A 20351-nucleotide genomic window follows, 5' to 3' on the forward strand; every position below is an offset into this window, starting at 1 on the left:
TGAAATTTCATTAATATAACCGAGTCAAAGAAGGATTTCAATGATCTCGAAAATCACGAGTCGATATAGCAACATCATTTCCTTCGGTATTTCTATGAAATTGGATGTTATCCAGTTTTGCCAATTTGGCAGAAAGATCTAATGCGGAAGGAACCATGATTATTGCATATAATCGAATAATCGATTTAAGAGATCAATCATTACGATTTATTTATAACATCTAATTAATTTTATACATGTATTATTATAAAATGTAGTAAAAAGAAAGGATAGAAAAAGAATATGTGAAATTTTGGCATCGTTTTTCAGTAAAACTAAAACGTGACTAATCAACCCTAATCGTCCAATCTAAAAGCTATATAGTAAATCGAATAGAGTGCCAAACATGTGTTTAGATGAAAATCGAATAGTAAATTAATCTCAACTTTATATGCACGCTAAATTAGCGATATCTTTCAATGAGTTACCAATTGATTCTTGTAATTCTAATTGTTCTGATCAAATGACATGGAAAATATAACTTTGATTTCATCTTTAAATAATAACTCTTTTATTTTGAACTATTTTGAACTATTAACAATTAATATAGATGTTTATTTTATAAGTAACATAAGTGATCTATGTATCTTTAAGGATTAATTTTAAGATGCATCGATAAACAAAAAAGAATTTAGCCATGTCATTTATCTAATTTCAATCTAAACGTCATTCACGATTCACGAAACATATGTATGTATTCACTAAGTTGTAATGTTAACCTTAGTGATCTAATCTAAAAAAAGAAGTCTTAATCCTCTATACAAAAGTTGTTCCATTTTCTTTTATAACAAACAAAACAAAGACTTTTCTAAAACTGATCAGAACGAAATTAATGTAAGTTCCTTAGCATAATTAATAATTTAAAATATATTTGCTAAGATTATATTTTATTATTTGTCGAAAAAGAGCAATGATGAAAATCAATGAAATCATTAAATGGATATCATCGACACGATAGGGAAAAACGATAACTATTGGAGTTAGTCGCGCGATTAGGAATGCGCGGAAATAGATCGGTTGCGCAACACCGTCGGTAAATTAAGATTCTGACGCGGGCGGATGCCATACCAATGTTTATTGCGAGACTCTCAAGACAACGACGCTCGATCAAACACGCGAAACTTCTCGATAGATTTGTAAATACATACATATACACATAAAGATTTAAGAGAAAATATTAGGGGAAAATGAACGAAACTACAATGATTGAATTAAAAAATACACACACACGATTTCAAAATAACGGAGATAATAAAAAAGAGATTAGAAACATAGAGGAACTATAGTAATATGTAACACTAATTAGAAAGTGAATTAATTCATTATTAAACACATTCGTTGGACAAATTTTATGTATGAATTTTCTAATAAAAAATGTTCATATTAGAAAATTATTTGTATATATGATATTCATGTGGAACTTAATACAGAGAGAGAGAGAGAGAGAGAGAGAGAGAGAGAGAGAGGGAGAGAGAGGGAGAGAGATGCTGATGGCAAGGCGAAAGATAAGCACAGCAAATGAAAAAGAGTTTCGGAGCTTTCGAACGATGGAGATCACAGGAGTAAGAGTAGGAGAGACCGAATCTAAGATTATTTCTGGATCAGCCGGAGATAAACCGGGCCAACGTCGGCCGAACGAAGCCGACGAGGTGAACTGAACAGAGCCTTGAGGCTTGAGTCATCCCCGTTCAATTCGAATTTGGCGCTCTCCAACGATTACGAACGAGATACCGTAATATGGAAACGTCCCTTATTGTCTCTCAATATTTCTTTCTTTCTCTCACATAATATTTATAAATAATTTATAATAATTTATTACTTCAATTTATCTTTTATATATTTAAGTATTAGATTAGAAATAATATGTATTGAGACGTAATTATTGATTCCAATTATTTTGTTCTCTCTCTCTCTCTCTCGTATGGCTAATATATTTATATGACCTATTATCATATTGCGATATTATAATTAAAGATATTTTATATGCATCCTGATATAAGTAATACAGATTTACAATACATGATTATAAATTATTTTCTAATTATGATTTTATAATAAAGAATTGCGTAATAAATATAATTAGTATAACCTAAGATATTTTTCTACAATAATTTCATATAACAAACATTATAATTTTTAAATAATAAAGATAAATAAATATGATCACCTAATAATAACTTCAAATAATTAACAAAACAACTAAATAATAATAATAATATGAAATCTTGAATCGATTAAAGATTGGAATTACCTCTTATAAAATTAATCTTTAATTGATTGATTAGAGAACAATTTAATCAGTCGTATCTTTCTGAGAAGAGAAAAGATTCTTAACTCTTATCTTATCTTATCAATATATTAATTACTTGAAAATTGTTCAACATTTTACAAAGATCTCTGTACACCGGCAATAATAATGGGAATTCTTAACCGAGCCAAAGAATGCCTGGGCAAGCAGACTTGGCACGACTAGAAATCCTACAAAGAAGTCTAGGATCGCGGATGTAAAACTTCTCTCTCTTTCTCTCTCTCTCTCTCCCTCTCTCCCCACCTCCCTTGTCTTTCTTTCCCTCTTTTTCAGCTACCTGTAATATAAAGCTCATTATAAAAAATAAAAATTTTTTTTCTCCAATAAATATCCAATAACTAATTCAACCTCATTATAAACTTTAACGTTAACCAAAAAAAAAAAAAAATCAATCTTAATACTATTCGAAAATGTAATCTATATCTAATTTAACCTAAAAATTGATTAATTTGTATATATATAGTAAATATGAATAGTAATCTAGAAAAAGAGTATTGATCTCTAAAATATAAGTTTATATTAATATCTACGTCCTACGATTTGTGTTGAAATATTACATAAGACATAGATATCGTTTGTGTGATTGGCATAATTTTATTGCAGAAGTTTTAAGAGAAACTATCCTTACTCCATGTTACTCTATCCTTCCTTGTTATACCTATATATTTTATTTTTTTACCTCGTCACATCTTGTACCTTATCTTGTCTTGCTTTTGCCTTACCTACACCTCTTTTCTGTACCTTCTGGGGATCTGACAGCAGCTATTTTCGTTTCCTGGCGGCAATATAGAAGCTCTACGTTGAAACTTCAACCAGTTCGTTTTCTCTCTCTCTTTCTCTCTCTCTCTCTTTCATTCTTATTTCTTCGTTCTCTCTCTCTCTCTCTCTCTCTCTCTCTCTCTCTCTCTCTCTTATTTATCCCAGTTTCTCTTTAATCTCATTCTATTTTTTTTTCTATATTAGAAATGCAGTATGCACATTATGCACTCTACTTACAGCTGCATTTATATGACGTCATTTATCGCCTTATTTGTAAATGGATAAACATTTTATTTTATTTTATTTTATTTTATTCGATATTTTGTTCTTTTTATTTTTTTTTACAGTAATTTTTTCTCGCGAGCTTTCTATTTTCATTTGTTTATTTTTATTATTAACAGTCCGGTTTTTCTTTCTAAAATTTCCGTAACAAGTGGATTTTTATGAAGTTCGATTGTCAGCCCAATATTCAACCCCTATTACTTGTCTTTTATAACGAGCAAGGGATACTGTAAGTATATTCTATTCCCAACTCACAAGGGAAGAAATCAATAAGGATAAATAATAAATTATTTATATAGTAATGCGATTATTATTATTATTTATTTTTATGCTATATTATTCTTAAAATTTTGAATAATATTTGGATAATAATCATGTTTATAATAAATCTCCGTAAATAATTTGTATATATAATGCATTGCATATCATCTAATTATGACTACAAATTATGAGAATAAATTTAATAAAAAGCAAAATATAATTTGTTAACTGTTCTTTCTTGCACAGTTTCATTTTTAAATCTGATTTCTCTTTAATGCCATCTATAATCTTACAAATTGAATGTGAATTGAAAATATGCTGTGTTTTGTTATCGAGTGTAATTTTATATAGGAACTTCTGGAATAAAATATTAATAATAGAAAATATTTTCTATTATGTGGTATCGTTTAAGAATTTTTATTTATATTTTTATATTATTTCAATTCGTTTCAGTGTCTGGAGAAATAAGTGCTGGTATTAAGTTGCATGTTGATGGTTCTGGTTTTCATAGGTTAGAAATTAGAATATAGAAAAAATAAATATTTTTCTTCAGTCTTTTCCTTCATCTGATTCTTTTTACAGAAACTTCACATATCACATTAAACTAAATAATTTTACTACGAACAATTGTTATATATCATTGCATTTTGTACTTCCTTCGGCTCTTTACGTAAACATTAATGAGTTAGCAGATCTAAGAAGAGTCGATAAGGTAATTGATTATGTTTTTTATATTTTTTATCAAAATTTCTACGCAATTTATATATTATGTATTAAATTTCTAGATTAACGTATGTTCTGTAGGAGAAAAAAATATAGAATTATTTATGGAGAATGCGAACTCTCAGAATATTACTTTTTGTAGCCTTATCAATAATGGCACATGTATCGCATCATTACCAATTCACCAACGATATCAATATCCTAAAGAGAATGGTGATTATGAAAATATTATTTTGAAAAAACCTATTTTACTTATAGGTTGCAAGCAAAGAATTAAAGAATATAGAGTCTCTAAAATAGATCTATGTCCATTGTGTGCCAATATGATGATAAAATGGAGAGAAATACCATATGTTATTGTAAGATATCAATTAATTTGAAAATGACAAATTTTAAATCCTTTTATGAATTATAAATTTATTTTGTCTGTGTTAACAGGATGAGATAGATTACATATGGACAGTACCTATAGGAAATACATCCTTTTTGCCTTGCGTCACTTGCATTACATTATTAACAACAATTATAGGAACTGTTTTTTTAATGGGAACAATATGGAAGACTATGTCTAAAGAACATTTAAAGAAGAATTAATTTATTTTCATATTTTTGCAAGGTGGAAAATTATGAAAGAATATATATCTTTTAAGAAAGAAGCTTTAATAAATATTAAATATGTCTTAAATATATTTACAACTTACTTTTTTACATTAGAAATATTTTACAATAAAGTTATCTTATTGTATAAAATAATATGTTTGTCATGGATTCTTTTGATCATTTGTTTTTTGTGTTTCAGAATTATCTTCCATTACTACTCCTATCTGATATATTGAAACTGGTTTTTGCTTTTTTATTGGATCATTCCACTTTTGTACTTTACCTTTACCAAATAAAATAAAAATAAGATTTCCTATTATGTAAAGACCAGCCGAGAGGAAAAATATATTTCTCCATTCAAGAATATTTGACTGTGAATCGAACGAAAAAGAATATTATAAATAAAATAGAATAAATAATATAGAATAAGTGATAAAGATAAATATATATTACTAACCGGATTTGGAACAATCACGCTGGATATTAAAGGAGCTAAGATAGCACAAATATTTGCAGCGGTATTGGTAAAGCCCATTAAGGCACCTGCAAAATTAGGACTGAGATCCATATGATTAACATTATGGCCGCAATATGCAGCAATATTTGAACCAACTGCAATAATTAAAATTGCAACGGCCACTTCAGGTTGTTCCTTGTTAACGTAACCTAAACAAATAAGTGCGATAGCTGGAATCCATTGTCCTATAGTATTACATATTTTTCTGGAAATCTCTAAGGTAATAATATTCTTTCTGATACAAAGATCGGAAAAATAACTGAATGGAAAGCTAAGAATCCATGCTGTCAAATATGGTAATGCTGACATTGTCCCATTCTGAAAAGAACCAAACAAATGTTCCTTATCCTTTTGGTATCACATTACAGTCGATGAATGATTCTACAAGCAAACCAATTGGTATTCGTTAGCTGTATCGTAATTGATCTTGACCGACAGTAACCGCAAGTCTAAGAATTCGTTAATGGTGATAGTTACATTCGGTTAACGTAGCACCTATAAGGTACTACTGGTATATATCGGCATTGAGTTATAATCGAATACTGTCACGCATATTAATTAAATTCGTTATTTGCGTTTTTTCAAGTGGTTAAGATATCACAATGATTCTAATTAATATTCTTCTCATATGATTGCGTATAAATAGATTATCATGGTCATACCCTGCTCGGTTAAACATTTATTTGGACAAATTGAATTTGGAATTTAATTTTTAATTCATTTCATGCAATTAAGAAATTGATTTGTCATTTAGTATTAATATTAGAATTTACCTGTTGTATATCATAACCAAGAGCAGAATTCATATAAGAAGGCATTTTAGTTAACAGCATCCAAAATCCCCAGTTTTGAACCGATTGTGTAATAAGAAGAGCCCAAACAGGTACAGACGTTAATATAGCGATCCAAGGAGTAGATAGTTTCTGTAAATAAAAAATAAATAATCATGTATAACGTTTCTTAACAAAACAAAATTATGAACGATTGATCGTTACCTCATCGGTATCGGTAACACCCAGACTAACTTCGATGAATTCCTTTTCATCCAACGGAATATTTGGGTGATCAGCAGGTGATTCTTTGATAAAAATCATAATGCAAATAGCAGCTATTAAGCTCATAATACCCCAAAAGTAAAAGCAACTTGGCCAGCCAAGAGCGGATGCAGAAAGGTATCCAGAACTTAGAAGAGAGATGACATTTCCAATCCAACCACCGGAATAAACAAATGCAGCTAAAATATAATTATTAACGATAGTCCTATATTATTCGATTATAATAAAGAAGTAGGGAAAAAAATGAAATAACTTAACATCAAGACTGACCTAATCTACCTCTTTCTTCGCTCGGCGACCATTTAGATAAGAGCGTATGTAAGGTCGGCATGATTGTACCTTGGGCAAAACCTGCAAGAATTCTGCTAACACAAACAAATTCCCAACCACCATAATGGGCTGCAGGATGAACTAAAAGTGTTAGTAATCCGTTGGTAGCAAGAGCACCAAACAAAACTTTCTGAGCTCCCCAACGTTGAGCAATGACATTACCGAGTATTTGAGTACATACATATCCCCAAAAAAATGAACTCAATATGGTGTCCTTGGTACTCTGATTCCAATGAAACTCCTAACCATTGAAAAAACGACAAATATATTGATTCTGATCACAGAGAATTTGAACATAAACTCACGAGAGAGAGAGAGAGAGAGAGAGAGAGAGAGAGAGAGAGAGAAAATTACGTACTTCGAATTGTGGATTAGCTTTGGTAGAATTGGTCATCGCCTCCAAGGTCACGGACATGGTAACCCTGACAGCATAACAGCACAAGAAACCGAAGGTCATGAATAGTACCTGTATGTGCCTACATCCGAAGAGGGCTGTAATCAGACAAATATTCGAACGTCATACTTTATACTCTATCGAATCATAGTACGATCTTAATCTTTGATAGAAGAAATGGATTTTCTAATACTTGCATACCTACACTAATAAGATGTTAGACAACATTGTTATGATCTCATCGATAGCACATGATGATAATAATGATGAATTTATTTCATAAATAATGTTTCTAACGTCATCAAAAAAATAAAAGAGAAAGTCGTTTAAGAAAATTCATTATATAATTAATGAGATATTATTCTATGTATATAGAGTATCTGAAAAATATTTATTATTTATTAGGGTATCGAATTTTTTAAATAAGTTTTATATAATATTTTGCAAAACATATTTTTTAATAAAAAAGAGTGAAATATATAATTTTGCGAATATAGCTTTTAAAGATTCTCGATAATGATTAATCATTCTTCGAATTGTGCTGTCGAAAAATATAAAGAATGCGGATTACTCGTAATCGATTCTACGTGCTCTTTTTAGAAATGTAGAGTATGTCCGATTTAAGTATATACAAGTGGTTATTTCCTTGAGAAATAAAAACAAAAAGATATTTCAAAGAAATGTTATATCGTGTCAAGAGAAAGACACGTCGTAATGATAATTGACTTTGCGATAATTTTGAAGAAACTATTTTTAATACTTGGAGAAATAATTACGTATATACATTTCTTTAACGTTACTATTTACATTTACATTTCTATTCTGAAATCACAATTAATAATAATAATAATTTATATGACGAATAACATCATTTTAATTAACTGATCAGTTATACAATATTTCAATAACAAAAAAGAAAATAATATCTAACATCAAAACGATTGAGTATAATTTTGATATGATTAAGAATATATGAAGTATATAATAAATTATAATTTATAAGTTAGTTTTAATTGTAGTTAAGTTAGTTAATACATTTTTGTACTTTGTTTTCATTATGTCCGCGTATATATTACTATATCCTACTCGTGGCAGAGATTGCAATTTGTAAAATTTAAATATGTATTTATCTTTAAATAAACAAATAAATAAATAAAATAGATGAAATAAAGAGAAAACCTCGATTAGTATTGGTAATTTTACTCTTATGTACTTCTGATATATATATTTGTTATATATTACTCGCATAGATCAAATTTTTATATAATTAATAAAATTGATTCGTTTTTTAACTAATAAATTAGAATTCGAGATTAATAATTCATTGCATTGTGACATGAGTAACCGTTTATTTTAATTAAAGAAAAAAAAATTCTTGTTCATCTGATTAATGATATATTAACAATATACATAAACGTATTATGATAAATAATAGAAATGTATCTTATTGCATATAAAAAATCAAATTCTTGAGACTTAAAAGATTTATATACTTGACGTAACTAACATAAAACAACATATATATAGACTTGAGAGTAATGTAAACATTGACAATTGACAATTAAATATGATAATAATGATATGTGATACGAATTTCATTGATTATACATGAATTGCACAATTTCATAGATCAAACGAACGATCATCTTTCGATTGGACCGATTTAATCTTATTAAACAGATTTGATAAATAACATCTTATCAAAAGCTTAATCTTGTTACATCTTAAACGCGATTATACAAACACTTTGAGGTCATACTGATAGTGGAAATCTGTCAATCAATAAATCTATTAAATATTATGCTTCATGCATATTATGTGTTATATATATATATATATATATATTTTTGCGTACATAATATTAAGCAAAACATTTTTTCAAAAATTGATCTAGATCTAGGATCTAGAATCCCTAAAATTTTAACATCTATATAATATAATAAATAAATAAATACATATATATATATTATAATATAATAAATTTATATATATATATATATATCGCAGAACACAGTTCATCTTGTAGAAGTTATTATTATAACAATATATTATAATATATCACAAAAAATTATTATTTTACTATTATTAATTATTACTTCACTATTATTACATTATTATTATTTTATTACAATATTATATATATATATATGTTATAATTGTATATATAGGTATATTTTTATATTTCAAGATCACTGATTGACTTTTGTAAATAAAAAATTAATTATTAATATAGTTTTACATTTACTTTTTATATTTAATATAGTACCTTTAGGTTTGATGGGAGGTATTCTCATCATTTCGGAAACCGAGACCCTTTTATTACGTACGGACCCCATGTTCACGTTGATTTTGTCTGACACTCGTCTCTGGTAGTATGTTCCAAGTTAACAGAACAATAAATGACTACAATCTGTCGATCCGAGTACTGTCTCTTTATACTCGACCGTCGAAAACTCTCCCACTCCTTTACTTTTCCAATTCATAATATTACTGTTCTATTTTGCTCTAGCTAAAAGAGAAAACAAATATTAAAAATTGAATAATGATTTAATAACAATTAACATTGAAATTGAATTAAAATAACAAGAGAATTGTTATTTGTTATAATATTTAAAATTCTTTGAATGTTTTTATGTTTAAATCATTTCTAACAAAGATCATTAAATATAACATGTTAAACTATTTTATCAAATATTAATAATAATATATATTATTATTTTATACTTTTATACTAATATATGTAAAATACTAATATACACTCTATAACACTATAATATATAGCTACTATATGATTACATTATACAAATGATTAAAATGAATCTATATATATACTGAATTAATTTTGTTATACTAAACATATTTAAAGATATACTATCCATTATATATTATATATATACACATATATTTTTATATAAAAATTCTGTGAACAGAATTTTTATACAAGATTTTATTTACACTGTTAAGAAATCGTTCTATGTAATTATTTTATCGTTGATTATCAACAATGAATATTTTTTCTGTCCTATAAAGATAATAAATATCTCAACAGATGTATTCTTTTTTCTTTTTTTCTTATTTTCTTTTATTTTCAAATCAGATATAATTGCGATATACCTGATATGCTTGCAAATGCGATAGATTAATAAATGCGTAATTAATAATTTTTATATCAATAAATATCGATTGCTAAAAACAAAAATTATATATAATATATTTTCTGCTTTATTTTTTAGGAGCAATAGTAATTATAACAACGTTAATAAAAAAAAATAAATTAAAAAAATTTGTAATTTTAATTTTGATTTTATCAACTTATTTATATTATTGTAAACCTATGAACATGTGACTCCGTGGCGCAACGGTAGCGCGTCTGACTCCAGATCAGAAGGTTGCGTGTTCAAATCACGTCGGGGTCAAAAGGCAGTTTTTTTTCTTTTCATAAATTATTATGAAAAAAGGCCACTATGAAATATCTATACCCTTATTAGTATTATTTCGTTCTTATATCTCGTGTAAAATAATAAATATATATATATATATATATATATATATATATATATATAAAAAGTATAAAAAATAACAAGTTTGTATGTATATCTATGTATATACATCTGTCTTCTTTTTTTTTTGATTCGTTCCAAAATCTTTAAATTGAGAAGAAAATTAAAAAATGCTTCTTCTCTTACATATGCTAGATCTATCTATCTTAAAAATGATATACCCATTACATATTACAAAGCATTTATGATAACTCATACGATTGACTACGATAATAAAAGCCTATAGAAATCAAAGCATTAAAGAAATATAATATTTCAATTATTTACGCATAGAATATTACCTTTATTTAAAATACTCTGCATTTATGTTTTTTTATTATTGCATTTGCATACCGTGTGCATCACAGACTTGATTTTTGTACCAACAGACGCAGATCTATGAGACGAAGGCATATAATAAGGAACACTGAATATATGTCTTTTGATTTTGTTTTTTTAGAATAAATAATTATTAACGATCGTTGAAAAAAAAGAACTGTTGTAAAATCGTTGCAATTTTTGCTATATGATGCATATGTAGCATATTCTATATATGCACACATATGCATATGCTATATATATACGTATATACACATATATATACATATATACATATACATATACATATATGTATATAGACATTATTCTAAGCGATCAGTTCTTACGGAGTGATATAACTCCCATCAATTATAAAAAATAACAGATCCCTCTATTCTTCTAAGAAGTAATGCAGTAGCAGATCCAAATTTCAATTTCACAAAGAATGAAATATAAATGTAGTAACATACCGTACAATATGTTATCTTGAAAATAAAATATCCATGCATCTTAAACGACATAGAAGAGAGAAAGTGTGTAAAATTTATACATATTAATATGAGAAATTAATAATTTGCTATTTTATTAGCTACTAACTTATAGAAAAGTTTTTCACACATATACAATTTTTTGCTATTTTACGGTAGTAATATAGTTCCGGATATATCTACAAAGAGGAAAATTATTTTTATATATATAAGGAACTGATAACGTTCAGGATAGAGTTGGCATATAATAAATAACAATTTCATTTCGTACATATACAAACAATTAATCTTCATCTGTGCCTTTCTGATATACTGCGCCAAATTTACTCATGTATTTGCGCACAAAATCTTTAGCTTTGTGTTTAACATTTTCATTACATTGTAATTCGTCCACACTTTTACAATGTTTCAGCTCTTTCGCAAGTACGAAATGCGTTAACTGAAAGGAGAAATTAATAAAGAAGTTAATTAAAAAATTAATAAAGAAATGAAGGAAAATGCAACATTCTCCAAGATATTTTTACCTTTCTCGCAAGATGCTTAAAGTCTTCCGTATTAGTTATTCGACCTTGCTTACAATCATTTTTTCTGTACGGATTTAAGAAATGTACCATTACATTGGCCATATTTATTCTGAAGGTATCCTTAATCTTTCTTTCCGACATGCTACTAAAATCGGATGTCGTTGCTTCTGGCTTGTTCAGCCAATGCTTCGAATGAACTTTCGATTTATTACTACGTCTATGTTTTCTGAGTTTATCAACGTGCATTTTAAGTCTTGCTCTTTCCTTCTGCCTTCGTAATTTTTCTTTTAATTCCTTATACGTTTTATGACCAATACGATCTTCCTCTCTTCTTGGCTGCAATTGAAATATAGCGTTTGAGAAATATTATTCTCCTTGAGAAATTTCTTTAAAGGAAGCGAAAGAAAGAAGAAAAAAATATTTACGCTAATGATCCTTTCTTGTACCAAACCATCTCTTCGCTTTTTGGTTTCAGGAAATAGAGTAGAACCAGCAGGAGTATTATACAGATTAACCTTCTTTGCAGAATTCCGTTTTTCTGTAGTACCAGCGTCTAAATATACATCTTCTTCTTTCTTATCAATATTTTCATCATCAAGATCTTCTTCATCTTCGTTAGAGGATGTTGAATCGTCACTGGATTCTGAAGTAGACGATGAATCTGGTTGGACACCTATGTGGTCTGGTGGTGGTGGTAACCATTGCGATATTCTTTCTTTTATATGATAGTAGTACCTTCTGCCTCTAGCATCTATCGCACTCTTCCATTTAGGTGGCAAATCTATGGGCGGTACTTCTGACTGTGATTGTTGATTGGAAGTAGTATCGGTAGAAGCATTGACAGGAAATTGTTGAGAGTTTGTCGTTTTGTCAACGTAAAGAGATTGTGACTGAATGGAGATAGGTTGTGAAACACCATGGACAGATACCAAATTGCTTGCGATCGACAAGTGACCTTCTGGATACTGTTGATGGTGTGAAATTAAAGAATATGAAGTTGTCGTCTGATTGAAAGCAGGTGCTTGATTTAAGGAATACACTACGGGTGGTACACTGGAGGGAACGGCAGTTGTACCAGTTATACCAGTGGATATTTCAGAACTTATCGTTGATTGTAACGCATGAGGATTTTGCGATACTATAGCACTTGAAGTAGATAGAGATTGATTTCCTCCTACGCATGTAGAAGTACATTGCTGTGCGATATCTCCTCCTTCTGAATAAGAACATGAATAGTTAGTCAAAAGAAAAATGGAAAGAGAAAGGAGCCATACGACGAGTACAAAGTAATGTTTTGCATTGCGTCTACTTTCTTAGAAATTACCTTGGGCAGAGTAATGCTGCCATTGACCAAGCGTCGGATTATAAAATACCGGATAACCCGTTTGAGGATCTAACATAGCAGTAGAATGTGGATCTATACCCAAAGCTAAACATCTTGCTTCGTGTTCTTGCCAAGAATCCTGCTGTTGACGACGTTGTCTCTCCTCCTCTTCTTTAGCTACTTTTAGAGCAAACAATTGTCTACGTTCGTATTTTGTCATCCTTGGTATAGGAACTAAACTACTTCTTTCTTCTCCTTTCTTATCTTTTGTTCTATTATGTTCAAATTCTGGAGATTCTCTTCCTCGTCTTCTATCCGTACGTTTATCTAACTCAGCTCTCCCATACCTATCGGACCTATGTCTGAAGCAATTATTTGTTATTGAAAATAATATGATTATTTAGTTTTGATTAATTCAACACTTATATGATATAGTAGCAAAGAAAATATTTACTCCATTATATTTATTAGATATATATCATTTTTTCTTATCTACATATTCTCACAAGTTTCATACTAGATGAAGCATAAGAAGGATAGCTTCCAATTCGTATAGCTTTTTTTTTAAATATCGGGCCTTTCGATACATTTACCTTTCATAAGATGTTCCAGCTTTTTCATCTTTTTCGAGCTCTTCTCTATACCCACGATCTAAAAGTAGAAAATAAATTAAATAATAAAGAAAATATATGATACAACATTTCTCGGGTTATACTTGTACAAAAAAAGAAAAAAAATGACCTGCTTCTCTTTCGTGTTCCTTCATCTGTTCAATTCTTTCCTTTTTGGGTATTCTGAAGACCTCTTTTAGATTAGACCATTCAGCTAATAACGTTGATGCTAATTCGGGAATGAGAGATTGATCTGTATTTTCAGATTTGATTTCATTCATTCCTGAATGTTCGACTCTAGCTTCGATTAAGCATGGAATGTTGCTCGAATTGTCCAAAATTTTCTTCGTACCACCATCGTTATAACAACTGTTACCTTCCTCGGATGATCTCTTTACTTTGACTTGATCATCTTCCGGTGACTCTCCATTCGGTGATAAGTATAATCGATTTGCCCATTTTTCTACTACACCATAAATTTTACTATCCATTAACATTGTTTTGTTAGGTATTGGCAGTGTATTTAAAGTTTTTAGAATTTCCAGGCGAAATTGTTGCGCTTCTTCGGACTCGTCTTTAGCAATATCCATAACGTAGCTCCATATTAAACGAAGACCGTGATAATCTAAGAATAATCTTCTACATGGTTGCTCTCCGCTTTGTATTAAACGCAACAAGCATGTTCTATGTTTCAATTCTCTACTTCGAACCATCAAGCGACTCAAAGTTAAAGTATGAGCACGATTTTTCAAACCACCCAAACATAATTTGTCTATTTCTTCTTCCAACTGTAAAGAAAGTAAAAGAATGATGAATGGTTTGTACGTTTCACATTAGGTTAATAATAAAAATAATAACATACGTCTTCATCCTCCATATAATCCATTGATTTCTTCTCTTCCTTCTTCTTTCTAGCATCTTTCTCACGTTTCTCCTTTTTCTCGATCTTTTCTTTTTCTTCTTCAGGTGTATCACCGATCCAACCACAACAATTAGGAGCTTCGCAGAAACACTTTTGTGCTTCCTTTCTGATATTTCATAATATTGCTTATTAAATATGGTCCCATTGTTAATAATTGTATATCTATTAATTACGTACCCATATCGTTGAAAATGGTAATTAAACGTAATTTCTTCTCCAGCAGATATGAACTTCTTTATAAAAAATCCTATTCTTAACTCACCATTTACCGTCCACTGCAATATATTGGTAATCGATAAAAAAATATTCTTAAAGGATTTCCTTGAGGAATATAAAATTTACCTTTTGTGTTTCGGCATTTGGATCGCAACTATGATTTATGAAGCGTGAAACATTTCCTTTCATAGTAGCATCTATTATTTGATCAGATTTTAAAGCCATGAAATAATAATGTCTGTTCTTATCTTTGGAATATTCTTTAGCTCTACGACGAAAATCTTTCGGGTCCACTACTTCTCCTACGTATTCCATTATAAATTCTCCTCTAAATAAAAAAAAAGAAAAACAGAGAGAAAGTAAAATTATAACAATACAAAGTTTGCAAGTTATATCAGCAAAAGATAAAATTTTTAATTATATCGATAAACACTAACACATCTAAATCAGTCACTGCACGTAATCCAAATCCTTTTTTTTCTGTTCGGAAAACTTCACACTTTGCATATTCACAATTTTGAAATCTTTTGTTAGTGCATCTATCACCGACTACACATCTAGATCCACTGTAATATACATCAAAATTTAACAATTATTTTTCTGATCTTTATAATATTTAATTAGATTTAAATTTATAAATACTTATTTACATACCATTCTATCATAAGGAGTCTATTGAGACAATCTTCACCACAACCAAGTTCACCTCTCTCTATTTCCTCTTCTGTGAGAAAACAGTCGCATACCATTCTTTTGGTTTCCTTGTTGGTATATCTAATATAAAAATGAATAATATAAATGATATCTTTCTTCTATAAAAACATATGAAAGTAATTAAAGAACCCACCTTTCAGTAAGATATAAATTTTCACGTAAATATTCAAATTGACTTAATCTTTCTTCCATTTCTTTATCCTTAGTGTCGGCAATTACTATCGGACTTGTCTTTATTCCTACAATTTTAGGAACCTGTGTTGTCAACGAATTAATAGAAGAATTATTTTCTACATTTTCGTCTTTATCCTGTTTAATTTCTGGATAAGAATGTACATTCATGGATGCACATACAGCTATAGATCCACGTTCCAAAGAGCCAGATTCTCCTGGAGGAGCGCTATTAGATTTAGTTGTCACGTGTGTTATTAATTCAGGTGTAACAGTATTTGAAAATTCAAATCCTGTTCCCGAGATAGATGAACTAGATCCTCCCATTTCAAGTTCACTAGATCTTCGCCATCTAGACTTTACTTTAACTGGTTTCAATGAATCTGAATTGTAACCAGAAGTATTAAAAGTTGCTACAAGAGGAGCAAGAGAATCATGCGTAGTTTGCATTTTGTTAGCATTATTTTCCTTGTCACACTGTATTTCAGATTGCCCATCTATATTAATTTTTGATTCTAAAGAAGTAGTAGTCATATGGGCAGTTATTTTATCTTTCTCCTGTGTTGAATTAGCTTTCAAAATGTCTGTACTTGATTTAGTTACCAAGCCACGCCCTCGAGATCTAATAATAAATAAATAATTATACATTTATACGTTGAATTAATAGATAAACTCAAAAATCAGAAGAATTTTAATAAGCAAAGATTGAAAGAATAACATGTTTACCTTTGTTTCATTAAACCTATAGTGCGAATTCTATTGCTTCTTCTCACGCCAGAACTATTTGATCCACTCTCAGAACCTGTAGTGTCCGTGCTACCACTACGGCTTCGAAATTCAACTTTTTTATCAAGATCATTGATACTATTTGGAGCACCTTTTGTATCAATATCTGGTATTTTATAATTATTTACTGATAACAATGTGTCATTACTGCTGTCACCACTACTAGTTAATTTCATGTCTTCGCTATCTATTTTGCTATCTGCTTCACTGTCTGCACATAAATCTTCAATATTTTGCAAATGATCAGAAGGCTTTTGATGAGTTTTCTTTTTCTGTAAATTTCTACAATTTAATGGTAGTTCACTCGCACATGCTACACTTTCTGTAAAATTGTCTGATTTTAAGACACTTCGTTGTTGATTTTTCAAAACACATTCCACTGACTTCTGATAAACATATACTGTATCCGTATTAGACTCACAATTAGCTGAACGATGTAATTGTTCCATTTTATCTAATATTGATGAACTGCTTTCGTCATCTTCATTAACCAATGATACTTTTTGTACATTTATACATGTTTCTACAGGCGAATTAACACTTTCTACACTGCATAAATCATTAACTAATTTCTCTATTTCTTTAGAACACTGATTGCGTTGTACAGTATTCGACTTTTCTGATTTAAAACGATTACCTTCTTTTACGATCTCTCTCTGATGTTCTCTTAAATGTTGATTTTTATATTCTCGCTTAGATAGGTTAGAGACATAATTATTGCTTCCTTTTCTGGCATCATTGCTCAAAAAAGTAGATTTTTCTTTCTTAGCATGAACTTGATCTTTTCTTACGCACTGATGTTTAAATGATCCCGTTTTAATATTCTCAGCCATTTTGTTATTTTTATAAGTACTATTTGCACAATCTAATGAAATTCCTTTTTTGTTAGTAGAATTATTATCTATATCATATGCTACTTTATTATGTTCATGTTTTGAATCTGACATTTTATAAGATACAACATTTGGTGTGGATTTTTCATCCACAGTCATACGTAAATTATTCATACCATTCTGAATAATTTGATACTCATTATTAGCTGTATCTTCTACTTTGGACTCTACTACCATCGACTGAGTACCATCTTCATTTTTGATAACGGTGTATTCTACAAAATTATCTCCCTCTAAGTTAGCCTTATTCATCAACAGCACTTGTTCAACCACCATGCTACTATCTTGTTCTAAAGCATTATAACTAGTTACTGTAGCATCACTTTCTACTTCCATTTCCTCACAAATTATTTCTTCTATTACCTCTTCTGGCCATACTTCTATTTCATTTGATGTAGATTCAAGTTTAGTTTCATTATTCTCAATTGCATTACCAACAACCATTTGACGTACATCCTCTGGACTAAGTTTCTCCGATTGATCTAACAAATTATCTAACCCATCTTGACTATCACTTTCTTCGTCATCTCTTTTGTATATACTACATACATTATCGGTTAATATATCATCACTATTGGACAAGTTTTTATGGCTATTATATTTTCTATGTACATTTTGATTCTTCTTTGAATCCATTTGATTCTCAATTTCTTCTACGCTTCTTGATTCCTCCCCAGCATTTGAAGTGGATGTCTTCAAGATCTTTCCATTTATCTTTTTCTCTTCTAATTGCTTTTTAGCTATCTGTCTGCTAGATTTTCTAATAGGTGTATACTTAGATGATGATTTTACAGATGTTTTAACTTCATGTTTCCGCTTTCGTGCCATATTGATCCCATAAATGTTTATTTATCTGTAATAAAAATAATAGCTTGAAGAGAAAAGTTCAAACTCTTAGTAAACGAGTTTCTAAGAGTAATTTGTTCCGTAGAAAATTATATCGTGGAATATTTTCTTAAGAACCAAAAATAATTGATACTTTATTCTTACATATAACATTTGTAGTAGTAAATTATGGTATATATGCTAACAAATGTGAAATTACTCGATGCCTTTATTATTGTCGACGTTCAACTTCCTATATCTTTCATGCAAGATCTAACACTTAATGGATAACCTAAATGTAAATCTAAATGCAAGCTTGCAATTACCATATGGAATACGATATTAAATACGAACATATATAATAATTTAAATAATATAATAAATTATGAGTTATTCAAATTTTGTCTATTATAAATGAATATTTGAAAATTGTTAAATTTTATAAATATTATCATAATTATAAAGTAAATTTTACGTCTCAGAGAAATACTTTTCCATAGAATACGCTTATTTTAGGTATAACCAAAGAAACCCGATAACTGGTGACGTGTATTAACAATAATTTTCTAATTGAACATTTGAAATAAAGCAAATTAATATGTCCATTTTCCTAATAAAAATATTCATATTATTTTGTTCGTTATATATCCCTAACGAAGATTAACTAGAAAGTGTTATACTCACTGGACAATTAAAAAATTATATCTCCCGATTTATTACCAACAGTTGTCATTTTGAGAACATCACTTAGAGAAATCTATCACTTCGTCTGCTTCATAATTCGTCCATATTTTTGACTAAAGCGAACGGATAAATAAGCATTTAAAAAAGAATCTTGCAAATATTATATTCTAGCAATTAAAATATTTCATTCGAATGTTTTTCTTTAAAACAGTTTAATGTCAATTCAATGATGCACAAATTCACACCCCGTAAATTGCTGCAGTTGTTGAGTTTTCACTTGAAGTTAACCGTGTTGCACATGCAAATAAAACTTAGATAAAAGCACTATGAATAACATCGAATAATAATTCACGAATCTAACCATAGATTTTAATTTATATGGAAAAATATTAATAAGGTCATCCTCAAAATTGCAAGGAACGCGTGATACTTGAATAAGTGTATACGTTGTTGCCACAAGCATCGTTTGTTTCTTCCAATGCTGCCAATATAAAAAAGAAAACATACAGATGCGATCATTTTCCAAAGACAAGGAGAGGGAAAGAGTTTATAGGTTCTTTAGAAACTCTTTATTCTCTCATGTTTCAGACTATACTAAGCCTTATCCTATGGCGACGCCTTACATCGACGCATTTTCAGCGTCCTCTGTTTCCAGTACTGAAACTAATTTTTTCTAAAAAGTATATGATTGGTTTACATTCATACGTGTAACCATTTGATTAATCTTTAAAACAATTATTTTAATTTCGATGGAAATTCAAATAATTCTTTGTATTTTCTTCCTATTGGTCGATGAGTAAACGATTGTTTTTAACAACCAATGGCAACGCTAAGAAACTACCTTCTTGTAGCTTGTTTCAACCAATAACGTACGCGAATTAGCTTTTTCTATAATTTTTAAATTTAAATTACTTTATGTCTCTCTCTCTTTGTCTCTCTCTCCTTCTTCCTTCTCTCTTTTTTAATTATTTTGTATAAATATACGATAAAAGAATTATTTGAATAAAAACTATTAAATATAGATTAGAGTAAAGAATTTTTTCTTGGAAAATTGTTATTCCTTATTTT

General features: G+C 29.1%; 3 protein-coding genes and 1 non-coding gene across 7 annotated transcripts; 2 read left to right on the plus strand and 2 right to left on the minus strand.

The window, feature by feature from the left end:
- Window positions 1-4006: 4006 nt before the first annotated feature.
- On the plus strand, window positions 4007-5281 carry LOC127070059 (uncharacterized). The gene is made up of 5 exons (XM_051007913.1): window positions 4007-4160; window positions 4232-4361; window positions 4435-4731; window positions 4811-4988; window positions 5172-5281. The coding sequence occupies exons 1-4, from the start codon at window positions 4045-4047 to the stop codon at window positions 4964-4966; spliced, it is 699 nt and encodes a 232-aa protein (XP_050863870.1). The 5' UTR covers window positions 4007-4044; the 3' UTR covers window positions 4967-4988; window positions 5172-5281.
- LOC127070056 (putative inorganic phosphate cotransporter) lies at window positions 5012-9742 on the minus strand. Its single transcript, XM_051007906.1, has 7 exons — window positions 9535-9742; window positions 7233-7366; window positions 6815-7115; window positions 6485-6723; window positions 6263-6412; window positions 5430-5807; window positions 5012-5343 (listed from the first exon to the last, which is right to left on the minus strand). The coding sequence occupies exons 1-7, from the start codon at window positions 9602-9604 to the stop codon at window positions 5134-5136; spliced, it is 1482 nt and encodes a 493-aa protein (XP_050863863.1). The 5' UTR covers window positions 9605-9742; the 3' UTR covers window positions 5012-5133.
- Window positions 9743-10612: 870 nt separating this feature from the next.
- Window positions 10613-10684, plus strand: Trnaw-cca (transfer RNA tryptophan (anticodon CCA)). Its single transcript has one exon. It is a non-coding gene; the product is annotated as a tRNA-Trp (tRNA).
- A 1000-nt stretch (window positions 10685-11684) lies between these two features.
- LOC127070055 (probable histone-lysine N-methyltransferase CG1716) lies at window positions 11685-19839 on the minus strand. 4 transcript variants are annotated; one of them, XM_051007904.1, is made up of 15 exons: window positions 19284-19839; window positions 16822-18627; window positions 16058-16717; window positions 15865-15984; window positions 15648-15776; window positions 15337-15538; window positions 15172-15269; window positions 14935-15100; window positions 14203-14860; window positions 14055-14112; window positions 13462-13823; window positions 12563-13353; window positions 12138-12473; window positions 11885-12052; window positions 11685-11792 (listed from the first exon to the last, which is right to left on the minus strand). In XM_051007904.1, exons 2-14 carry the CDS (start codon window positions 18600-18602, stop codon window positions 11897-11899), a joined length of 5517 nt encoding a protein of 1838 aa, XP_050863861.1. In that variant the 5' UTR covers window positions 18603-18627; window positions 19284-19839; the 3' UTR covers window positions 11685-11792; window positions 11885-11896. The 4 variants fall into 4 exon arrangements, with proteins under 4 accessions (XP_050863861.1, XP_050863859.1, XP_050863860.1 ...); XM_051007902.1 differs by having other exon boundaries at window positions 11685-12052; XM_051007903.1 differs by lacking the exon at window positions 19284-19839 and adding an exon at window positions 18765-18971 and having other exon boundaries at window positions 11685-12052.
- Between the last annotated feature and the right edge of the window lie 512 nt (window positions 19840-20351).

This window comes from Vespula vulgaris, chromosome 17 (assembly GCF_905475345.1).
Source record: "Vespula vulgaris chromosome 17, iyVesVulg1.1, whole genome shotgun sequence".
Lineage (NCBI taxonomy): Eukaryota > Metazoa > Arthropoda > Insecta > Hymenoptera > Vespidae > Vespula > Vespula vulgaris.